Below are 11,498 nucleotides of genomic sequence, written 5' to 3'. Positions count from 1 at the left end.
AGGACTGCCTCCCAGTGTTGACTCTTGGCTCAAACGATTCAAAGAAGATTTGTCTTTACTCCATCATAGGGTTAAGGCAACACATAGAGCTGCTCTGATCAACTTTTGTACCTCTGTTGTATAGCCTCCTCCTTTATTTTGGTTTGGTGGTGGATCCACACCATGGGTGTGGATTGCTGAGTGATGTAAAGTAGCCAATATGTCTATGTAAACCCCCCTATTTATATAGATATATGAAAAAACAGTAGGGGTTTTCCCCCTACTGTCATTTTTTCAAAAAAAAACTTGGTGTGAGGTATCATCAAGTTATGCTCAGCAGCTACGCAAACTAATGATATACGGTTTGGGCATTTATAAAATCTTATTTGAGTAGTTATTTATGGTAATATGTAACATGCATCGAGTAAGCCACGCGATGGGAACAAACAACCACACTGAGTGCATTGCCCAATCAAGAATGCCAATCACCGTAAGAAGATCAAAGGGAGATTTTTTTTGCGAGGAGAAGATCAAAGGGAGATAATTGCCTTTCATCACTGTAAAATGCATCACATTATTGCATATACATTGTGTCATATTATTCATCTTGATTTAAATTACCTGCTTAATTGTAACGCTCATCGAACATGGCACGAGAGAAGTGGGAAAATCGTCTCCCATGACTATAATTAATAATTAAACACATTAAGGTGCGCTAGAATGGTGGCCAACCAGCTACGCCATGTGGTGCATGCTGGTTGGTCATGGTGAGAAAGTTTTTTTTAAGGGTTTTTCTAAATGTTAGGGAGACTTTTTTCGAGAAAAGTTTTTCTAGGCTTTTTCTTTTTCCTTTTAAGATGGTTGTGATGTCCACGTGACGCGGGAATATTTTTTTAAAATTCGACATGATGGTGAGGTGTGCACAACTTTCTCTCAAGCGGCCCGCAATAGCGGGCCCCAACCACTAGTGTATATTACATGTGTACAACTACTACATGTTTGAAAAATCTATTTATTTGTCCAACCGTATTTATGTTATTATATATCTCGATTTGTAATGCCCATCAAGTATATCATGTAATTATGCATGCCGATTTATATTAGGCCACTGGATATGTAAAATTTGCCTCATATAAAGATATTTAAGTAACTATTTAATCCGATATCTAACCATCAATTCATGCTGCAGAAATTAAGCAAATACTTGTGGTACACTGATCAACAATGAATACCTATCAAGTCATAGATTTGTCATTGAAATATCGTTCAAAAAGAGAATTACCACCCACAACTACCATAACTACTCCAAAAAAGAGTGCCCTGAAGAGCAAAAACTTGCTGAGTAGCCCAGTCTCGACGCTTGTCTGCTGGTCTCCTCAAGCAGCCTCAGCGCCACCATTCAAGCTCAGAAGGGCTGCGGAGATGGAAGCGGACACAAACCTGGAGATTTCAGTCTGACTTGTGTTACTCTAATTTCGGGCCTGCGTGCCGCCTGATCTTTTCAAAGATCTGTTTGCCTGGTTTCCTTTTTTTATCTCTTAGTGCCGTTTAGGCTGAACTGCTCTTCTAAGTGAGCTGCTGTATAACTGGAGATCGCGTTTTGGTTTCATGCTGAGTAATGGAACCGGGGAGGGAAACCTCCCTGTTCATCTAAAAAAAAACTACCATAACTACATATATATGATGCCACTCACATGATTGGCGTTATGTAATATTCCATTCGTTCCAAAATACTACAGTGGATACTTTGTTTTATAATAATAGAAGTCAAACATGTCTATGTTTGATCAAGTTTAAGGAAAAATTGACCAACATCCACAACACAACATTCGTATCATTAGATTCATAATGAACTATACTTTTATATTTTATTTTTTAGCATTTTAGATGTTGATAGTTTATTCTAGAAACTTGGTCAAACATAAGATGTTTAACTTTTTAAAAAATAATATACACTCTATTGTGAAATAGAGGTAGCGGCGATATGTAACACTACTAGTCCGGTAAATCACAAATTAGGCCGCACAAATCAAATGGCTACTTATGGTACATTGACAAGTCATGATTCATGAATGCTTGATGATAAGCTTTGCACACGGACATAGGTTAAAATGTGTTTTCCAAAGATTAAAAATATTTTCTCATAGTATGGTAAAATGTGCGCAAAGTAATGAGTAGAATGTGTTTTCCAAAGATTAAAAATATTTTCTCATAGTAGTTTGACTCGGTTGTTGTGTACGCGAGGCATGCGCTACGAAACAACAGGGCGGTCAAGCCCAATTTGAGCTTTCTTTTGGCAACATCGGGATAATTGCTCCTGCACTAGCGTCATAAATTTTCTCCAAAATTAGGGGTAACCGAAGCCTTCCGCCGGCTGGCACCGTTGACCAGCAAGTTTTGTGCATCGACGACCAATGCGCTAAGCACTGCGCATATAGACTGACATCCCAGGGCCCCAGCACCGTAGCCACAGCCCCTCCTCTGACCCGAAAAAAAAAAATCCTCTGTTTCTATTCCCGTCCTCTACTCCTCTTGCCGTTCTTCGGAGTGAAAACCGAACAGGCCAAAAGAAGAAGACCAGAACGCAACAAAACCCCGCGACCATCTCTTCTTCTTCCCCACCTCTTCCCCTTGGACCAAGCAAAGAACCCCGACCATGGCAGACGCCCCTCACGAGCCCCGCGAGGCCGCCGACAGCCCCACCCCCGAGGCGGCCGACGACTTCGAGTTCCGCGTCCTGTCCACCGGCGGCCTTGTCTCGGCCGGCGTGGGCGCGGCCGACGACATGTGCGTGGCCGACGAGCTCTTCTCCCACGGCAAGCTCCTCCCGCTCCGCCCCTCGTCCACCGACGCCCCCAGCGTCGCCCTGCTCCCGCGGTCCGAGTCCGTCGCCTCCACCGCGGGCTTCGGCTCGCGCTCCGACTGCCGGAGCGCCAGCTCCAGCGGCAGCAGCAGCGGCTGCGTCAGCCGCAGCCACTCGTCCAAGAGCGCCTCCTCCGACCACGCCGCCGCGCCGCCGCGGAGGTCCCTGTCGAGCAGCCTGTTCTACGCGCACCCGAGCCCGTCGCCGCAGCTCCGCTCGCGGCCGCGCCGGAGCACGGGGTCGGCACCGCCGCCCGCCAGGTGGGGTGTCATACGCCTCGGCGTCGTCGGCGCCCCGGACGTTTACCCGCCGCGCTGCGCCGACGGGGCCAAGATCACGGCCGCGTCGAGGGGCGGCAGCGGCAGGAGCGCGAGGTTCGAGCAGGCCGCCAGCGCCATTGAGAGGAGCTTCAGGAAACATGGCGCGGGGCTGTTCGGTGACGGCTTCGGATGCAAGTGCTCGCCGGACGTCGTCGAGTCCGTCAAGCTGCCTCCGGCGGCGAGGAAAAGCGGAGCGGATGGAAAGGCCAAGAGTGGTCACGGCGGGCGTCGCATTAGGATCCTGAACTGGCTCGAAGAGCTGTCCATCACAAAGGCGAAGAAGTAATCTTGTGTAAAGATCGTGCATTTATCTGAGCTGCTCATGCTCAGGGAAGCATTTAGATTTGATCATTAGATTGTTTTTTCTTGTTTGATTAACAGGAGACGCTTAATTCGAAACAAATAACTTGTTTGTACAGATCTATGGAGCCCACCATAACTTTCTATCTCGAAGTTTTTTTTTGAGGGAAATATCTTGAAGATAGAGTATTTGATCGTGCATTTGTTGCAATTTAATGCCAGGATATGCCATTGCAAATTTGAAACTGTATTTTTTTATATTATATCGTTACGCAGCTTCTTCTTCTGTCGTTAGCACTTGTTGCTAGAATCCTGCCACTGGAAGAAATGCATGCATAAAAAACTCGTCTGAATTCTCGACTGACGCTCTCATGCACGTACACAGGGTACACCCATCCTGAACTGTCTGCCCGTCAGGGCTGTCAGTCAATGTTTATAAAACACGACTAATCCACACACACATATCCATCCATGCTGAATTCATTTCTAGCACGTGAACTCTTGCACTGCGACGACGTGCACTGACAACGAGCTCGGCGAGAGCTCGGTGCGGCGCTGATGGCGAGGATGCCAGGCCCCTCTCCCTCTCGCGCTCCCCAGCGCGACAGGCGTGAGGCAGTGGCCGTGCAGCGCAGGCGCCTGGCGAGCCAGCGCGGGACGAGCGGCTTTCAGCCGACGCATGCAGACGTTTCTCCTCGGCCCCGGCGGAAATTCGTCTCTTCTAGGCGGGCTCGCCGCCAAGTCACCGCGCTCCAGTCGTGTCGGCGACCGACGGCCGACGCCGTGGCGGAGCTCGCTTCCATCCGCCGAGTGAAACGTCGCCGCGGCCCGTGGATACGCCGTGACGGTGACGACATGGTCGAGCGGTCGGTCTACAGTCCGCGTCTACCTCCTGTACTACGTACGCGCACTTTTCGTCCTCTCGTATCCCGAAGGATATGGAGACGGCGACGTGGTGAGCCGAGCCACGGGGTCGCGTATAGCTCGCGCCGCCCGCCCGCCCGCTCGTCGTACGTACGTGGCTGGTGCTGCCACAGTTGCGTGCGGTCGGTGGCGACGGCGACCTGCCGGCGGGGTGCGGGTCTCATAATCCGTTCCTGACGGCGACGCCCACCCGCGCGGTCGGAGCGGCCGAGCACTCGATCGGCACGGCCGGGCGGCGCTTTCGGCTGCTGTCACGCGTGCACGGCGTGCTGGACGTTGTTGTTGCCCAAGTCCCGGAGTTTTGAGCGGCAGCTCAGGTCGATCGTGGAACTGGTTGCTTCTTTCTTTCCGTGGAGGGATTAGGTGAGAGTCCCGATCGTTGGAGCGGTTCGGAACTTTGTTGCTCATTAGCTCGTCTAACCGGCACCTAACCGCCACTTTTACAGCGCTACGGACGAATCGGGACGGTAGCTGCTTTCCCGTGCCCAAACTAAAAGAGACAACGCTGCACCATTTCTTTTTAACAACAGACAGCGCTGCGCCTTGCCCTTGCTTGCTACTCCTATACTCTTAAGATTCAGACTTTAGCAAAAGAGAAAAAGATGCCCAAATGCACGCCTCGTTTCTCACACGGACAGTGCCTTTGGTCTGCCTGCTACTACCGGAAGAAAAGCGAGCGTAGGTAATCGAATGGTACGCGCCGAAATCACGATTGAGTGGCGGCGTGAGGCCGAAATGCGTATGTTGTATACTGCCGGGAGGGGCGCAAAGAGCAGGGTGACTGAAAAAGGTGACGCTAGCCCGTACTAAAAGGCAGGGTTTTGTAGCGGGACAAAGTAACAAAAAGAGTCTGCGTGTGCTTGTCTATGATGTGCGCTGCGGAGTGCACACGGGAGGGGGCATAAACAAGGAGCTCAATCATGGCGTCTCGCACTGCATGCCGCGCGGGAAAGGCTGCACTGTTCTGTTTGCAGCCACCGGTTCCCATTTCCGAGGCGGCTAAAAGCGCTTAGATATATACAGGCTAATCTATAGTACTTACCTAGCCTAATCAAGTTTATTCTCACGGTGCGTTGCCAACTCCGCAGCGGAATGGAATGTTTCGGTCCCCGACGCCAACCTGGTCCTCAAGGTGCTTCTACCAGTCCATCTGTCTGTGTGTCTGTGTCTGTCTGTCAGCATCCTAGCTCTCGTGAGATTATACTGCTACTAGTACTACTGATTACAGTAATAAGCACAGCCATGGGGCGAGTGGGCGTTGGGAATCCACTCCAAAGATGCCTGCAAGTTGCGACAGGCAATGAGCGGTAGTAGTATGCATTTGCAGCAGCGGCGCACTGACGAAAGGCGAGCGGAATGGAAGTTCCTGCGATTCACCGCCCGTCCAATGCGCAGCACTGCGTGTCCGTCTACTGGCCAGCACCATCGATGGAGCCGGTTCCATTCCGCGGCGGCACGCGAGAGAGTGGCTGCAGTTTCAGGCCTGCTGCTCATGGCTGTTTGTGGGAAAGAGGACCAGGTTTCAAACGCGTGCTGGATCCATGAGCATGAACTATTCAGCTCAGGTTTCGGTGCACAGAGGTCAAAGTGACGATGTAAACATGGTGTCATGGCCATCTTTTTTTTTAACCGCGCTACAAATCTGATGTCAGATTTTTAAACATGGCAAATCAAACATTTTATGGCAAATTACGTGCTGCGAGCCTGCTAATTTCCATAGCAAGCATGGCGAATCCTGACATGTTCAATTTTATCGTAAAAATTTGCCATGTTTACTGAAGAGAATTGTTGTGCTCGTGACACGTAATTTGCTATAGAAACACTCGATTTGTCAAGCTTAAAGTTTTGACGTCAGAGTTTTATCATTTTCAGATTTTTTTAGCCAGAGGTATTATGACCATTTACTGAAAAACAAACATGTCGCCCAGCTAGGACGGGTCTGCCTTGTGAAAGGGGACTTCCTATATGCCGCTTGCTTTATTGACGCAACATTTTTTTGAGACAATTTTTTTGAGGCAGCTTTTTGGTGGCAGCTAGCCGCTCCTTCGCACAGGGGCGCCTTGACTGGGCCGGTCCATTAGCGACACATTGCAGCGAGCAGGAGGGTATACTGTAGCGTTGGGGCGAGTAATGTACGGCGCCACTACTATAACAACTCGACGCTATACCAGACATATAAAAATCCGATTCCTTTCAAAACAATCTAAACGATTTGTGTTTTTCAACATTTTTTAAATTGAGAATAAATTTGAAATTTTGAACATTTTTTCAAGAAAAAATTCAAAAATTGAATCGTTTTAAAAAATTGTAAATATTTTATTGAAATGTTAAAAAATTATGAAAATATTAACAATTATTATAAAAATGTTTTTCTTCAAACACACACATATTTTGATTTCGAACATTTTTTAAGCAAATACCATTTTATGAATTTCTTGAACATTATTTTGAAATTTGATACCTTTTGGAAAATACGAACATTTCACAATTTTGCTTCAAAGATATTAAACTTTTTTGAAATTTTCTACTTTGCAAAAAATATATGAAAAAACGAAGGAAAAACGGTAAAGAAAAACTGAAGAAAGAAAACTGGTTCAAGAACCTTCTAGAAGGTTCGCAAAACTAGAAAAACCCGGGCTAGAACCTTCCATAACATTCTTAAAACCGAAACAACCTGCAAATCTCAACAACGTTAAATGGGCCGGTCCAAAGCAACCATGAGCGAGCTCCTCGTCTATTTGCAGCTCCCGAGCACCAGTGCTCTCTATACTTAATTTTTTTGAAATTCATGCTTTTGAAGTTTCAGAAAAATGTGAAGTTTTTCCCGGGGATACACATACACATTCCGAATACCCGTGGCAAGTTTCGGTAGAAATATCGTTTTGTTTTGGGCTACAGAAAAAAAAAAATTCTGACAGTGTATAAGAGAACAATTGTGTCATTTCTGTCAGAAATTTCTCTTTTTTGTATTTTCCCAAAATACAAAGTATTTTTTTATCAGATTTTTACCGGGCCTTAGGAATATCTGTATGTATTCATGTATTTTTTTTAGATTTTTGTGAGCACTAGAAGTGTGTTTTTCAAAATTTTCAAATACCAAGAGTCATGGAGCTCGGCAGCTGCTTGCACTTTTCGCAACAACTTGCCACAATAAGTGTCAAATAGGGACTTGCGCTGTGAAATACTGAAAGCACATAGCCTCGATTTATGCTATTTTTTATTATTTAGAAAAGGAGGTTAACCCCGGTTTCTGCATCAATTGATGCATGCAGTCATCTTTATTAATTATTTGACAAAGGTCTAACAAGAATATACATCAATCCATGTGAAGCCACAACTCACACGTACAAACTCGATAATGTGGAGTGCTTGCTACGTCTTGAGTTTGCGTTGGTTTTCCCTGAAGAGGCAGCGATGATGCAGCAGAGTAGCGTAAGTATTTCCCTCAGTTTTTGAGAACCAAGGTATCAATCCAGTAGGAGCCCACGCTCAAGTCTCTCGTACCTGCACAAAGCGATAGCTACTCGCAACCAACACGATTAGGGGTTGTCAAGCCATTCACGGTCACTTACGAGAGTGAGATCTAATAGATATAATATTTTTGGTATTTTTGGTATAAAGATGCAAAGTAAAAAGTAAAAGCAAAGTAAAAAATAAAGCAGGATTAATTAAAGTGATAGAGATTGATATGATGAAAATAGACCCGGGGGCCATAGGTTTCACTAGTGGCTTCTCTCAAGAGCATAAGTATTCTACGGTGGGTGAACAAATTACTGTTGAGCAATTGACAGAATTAAGCATAGTTATGAGAATATCTAGGCATGATCATGTATATAGGCATCACGTCCGTGACAAGTAGGTCAAAACGATTCTGCATCTACTACTATTACTCCACTCATCGACCACTATCCAGCATGCATCTAGAGTATTAAGTTAAAAATAGAGTAACGCTTTAAGCAAGATGACATGATGTAGAGAGATAAATTCATGCAATATGAAATAAACCCCATCTTGTTATCCTCGATGACAACGATACAATACGTGCCTTGTTGCCCCTTCTATCACTGGGTAAGGACACCGCAAGATCGAACCCAAAGCTAAGCACTTCTCCCATGGCAAGAACTACCAATCTAGTTGGCCAAACCAAACGGATAATTCGAAGAGACTTGCAAAGATAACCAATCATACATAAAAGAATTCAGAGAAGATTCAAATATTATTCATAGATAGACTTAATCATAAACCCACAATATCGGTCTCAACAAACACACCGCAAAAAGAAGATTACATCGAATAGATCTCCACAAGAGAGGGGGAGAACTTTGTATTGAGATTCAAAGAGAGAGAAGAAGCCATCTAGCTACTAACTATGGACCCGAAGGTCTGAGGTAAACTACTCACACTTCATAGGAGAGGCTATGATGATGTGGAAGCCCTCCATGATGACGGCCCTCTTCCGGCGGAGCTCCAGAACAGGCCCCAAGATGGGATCTCGTGGATACAGAAAGTTGCAGCGGTGGAATTAGGTTTTTGACTCCTGTTCTGATCGTTTGGGGTTACGTGTGTATATATAGGAGGAAGAAGTATGCCGGAGGAGCAACGAGGGGCCCACGAGGCAGGGGGCGCGCCCTAGGGGGGGCGCCCCCACCCTCGTGACCGCCTCTTTTGTTCCTTGGAGCAGGGTCCAAGTCTCCTGGATCATGTTCGGGGAGAAAATCACGTTCCCGAAGATTTTATTCCGTTTGGACTCCGTTTGATATTCCGTTTATCCGAAACACTGAAATAGGCAAAAAACAACAATTCTGGGTTGGGCCTCCGGTTAATAGGTTAGTCCCAAAAATAATATAAAAGTGGAAAATAAATCCCAATATAGTCCAAAACAATAGATAATATAGCATGGAGCAATCAAAAATTATAGATACGTTGGAGACGTATCAGGCATCCCCAAGCTTAATTCCTACTCGTCCTTGAGTAGGTAAATGATAAAAGGAGAATTTTTGATGCGGAGTGCTACTTGGCATAATTTCAATGCAAATCTTCTTAATTGTGGTATGAATATTCAGATTAGAAAGATCCAAAGGTTTATATTGACATGAAAATAATAATACTTCAAGCATACTAACAAAGCAATTATGTCTTCTCAAAATAACATGGCCAAAGAAAGTTATCCCTACAAAATCATATAGTCTGGCTATGCTCCATCTTCACCACACAAAGTATTTAAATCATGCACAACCCCGATGACAAGCCAAGCAATTGTTTCATACTCTAACCTTTTCAAAACTTTTTCAATCTTCACGCAATACATGAGCGTGAGCCATGGATATAGCACTATAGGTGGAATAGAATGATGGTTGTGGAGAAGACAAAAAGGAGGGGAAGATAGTCTCACATCAACTAGGCGTATCAACGGGCTATGGAGATTCCCATCAATAGATATCAATATGAGTGATTAGGGATTGCCATGCAACGGATGCACTAGAGCTATAAGTGTATGAAAGCTCAACAAAAGAAACTAGTGGGTGTGCATCCAACTTGCTTGCTCACGAAGACCTAGGGCAATTTGAGGAAGCCCATTATTGGAATATACAAGCCAAGTTCTATAATATAAAATTCCCTCTAGTATATGAAAGTGACAACATATGAGACTCTCTATATGAAGGACATGGTGCTACTTTGAAGCACAATATATGAGACTCGCTATATCATGGTGCTACTTTGAAGCACAAGTGTGGTAAAAGGATAGTAGCATTGCCCCTTTTTATTTATTTTCTTTTTTTTTGGGCCTTCTTTTTTTTCTTTGGCCTTTCTCCTTTTTTTATTGGGACAATGTTCTATTGAATGATGATCATCACACTTTTATTTATTTACAACTCAATGATTACAACTCGATTCTAAAACAAAGTATGACTCTATATGGATGCCTCCGGTGGTGTACCGGGATATGCAATGAATCAAGAGTGACAAGTATGAAGAAATTATGAACGGTGGCTTTGCCACAAATACTTATGTCAACTACATGATCATGCTAAGCAATATGACAATGATGAATGTGTCATGATGAACTAGATGGTGGAAAGTTGCATGGAAATATATCTCGGAATGGCTATGGAAATGCCATAATAGGTAGGTATGGTGGCTGTTTTGAGGAAGGTATATGGTAGGTGTATGATACCGGCGAAAGGTGCGCGGTATTAGAGAGGCTAGCAAAGGTGGAAGGGTGAGAGTGCGTATAATCCATGGACTCAACATTAGTCATAAAAAACTCATATACTTATTGCAAAAATCTAGAAGTTATCAAAGCAAAGTATTATGCGCATGCTCCTAGGGGGATAGATTGGTAGGAAAAGACCATCGCTCGTCCCCGACCGCCACTCATAAGGAAGACAATCAATAAATAAATCATGCTCCGACTTTGTTACATAACGGTTCACCATACGTGCATGCTACAGGAATCACAAACCTTAACACAAGTATTCTTTAAATTCACATCTACTCAACTAGCATGACTTTAATATTATCACCTCCATATCTCAAAACAATTATAATGCTTCAATCTTTTCTTAGTATTCAACACACTCAAAAGAAAGTTTCACAAATCTTGAATACCAAGCATATTATTATTAAGCAAATTACCATGCTATTAAGAGACTCTCAAAATAATTTAAGTGAAGCATGAGAGATCAATAGATTCTTTAAAACAAATCCACCACCGTGCTCTAAAAGATCTAAGTGAAGCACATAGAGCAAAATTATAACGTTCAAAAGATATAAGTGAAGCACGTAGAGCAAAATTACTTAGCTCAAAAGATATAAGTGAAGCACATAGAGCAAAACTACTTAGCTCAAAAAGATATAAGTGAAGCACATAGAGTATTCTATCAAATTTTAATTCATGTATGGCTCTCTCAAAAGGTGTGTACAGCAAGGATGATTGTGGTATACTAAGACACAAATACACAAATAATACAAGATGCTCCAAGCAAAACACATATCATGTTGGTGAATAAAAATATAGCTCCAAGTAAATTACCGATGGAAGTGGACGAAAGAGGGGATGCCTTCCGGGGCATCCCCAAGCTTTGACTTCTTGGTGTTCTCGGATTATCTTG

At 44.4% G+C, this 11,498-nt stretch overlaps 1 protein-coding gene across 1 annotated transcript; it reads left to right on the top strand.

Annotated features, from left to right (window-relative positions):
• Positions 1-2,388: 2,388 nt before the first annotated feature.
• Positions 2,389-3,633, top strand: LOC119359215. Its single transcript, XM_037625508.1, has one exon. The coding sequence runs from the start codon at positions 2,636-2,638 to the stop codon at positions 3,446-3,448; it is 813 nt and encodes a 270-aa protein (XP_037481405.1). The 5' UTR covers positions 2,389-2,635; the 3' UTR covers positions 3,449-3,633.
• Positions 3,634-11,498: the final 7,865 nt, after the last annotated feature.

The sequence above is a fragment of the Triticum dicoccoides genome, chromosome 2A (genome assembly GCF_002162155.2).
Source record: "Triticum dicoccoides isolate Atlit2015 ecotype Zavitan chromosome 2A, WEW_v2.0, whole genome shotgun sequence".
Lineage (NCBI taxonomy): Eukaryota > Viridiplantae > Streptophyta > Magnoliopsida > Poales > Poaceae > Triticum > Triticum dicoccoides.
The sequence above is the reverse complement of the archived record's forward strand: the minus strand, read 5'-3'. Positions and strand labels throughout refer to the sequence as shown.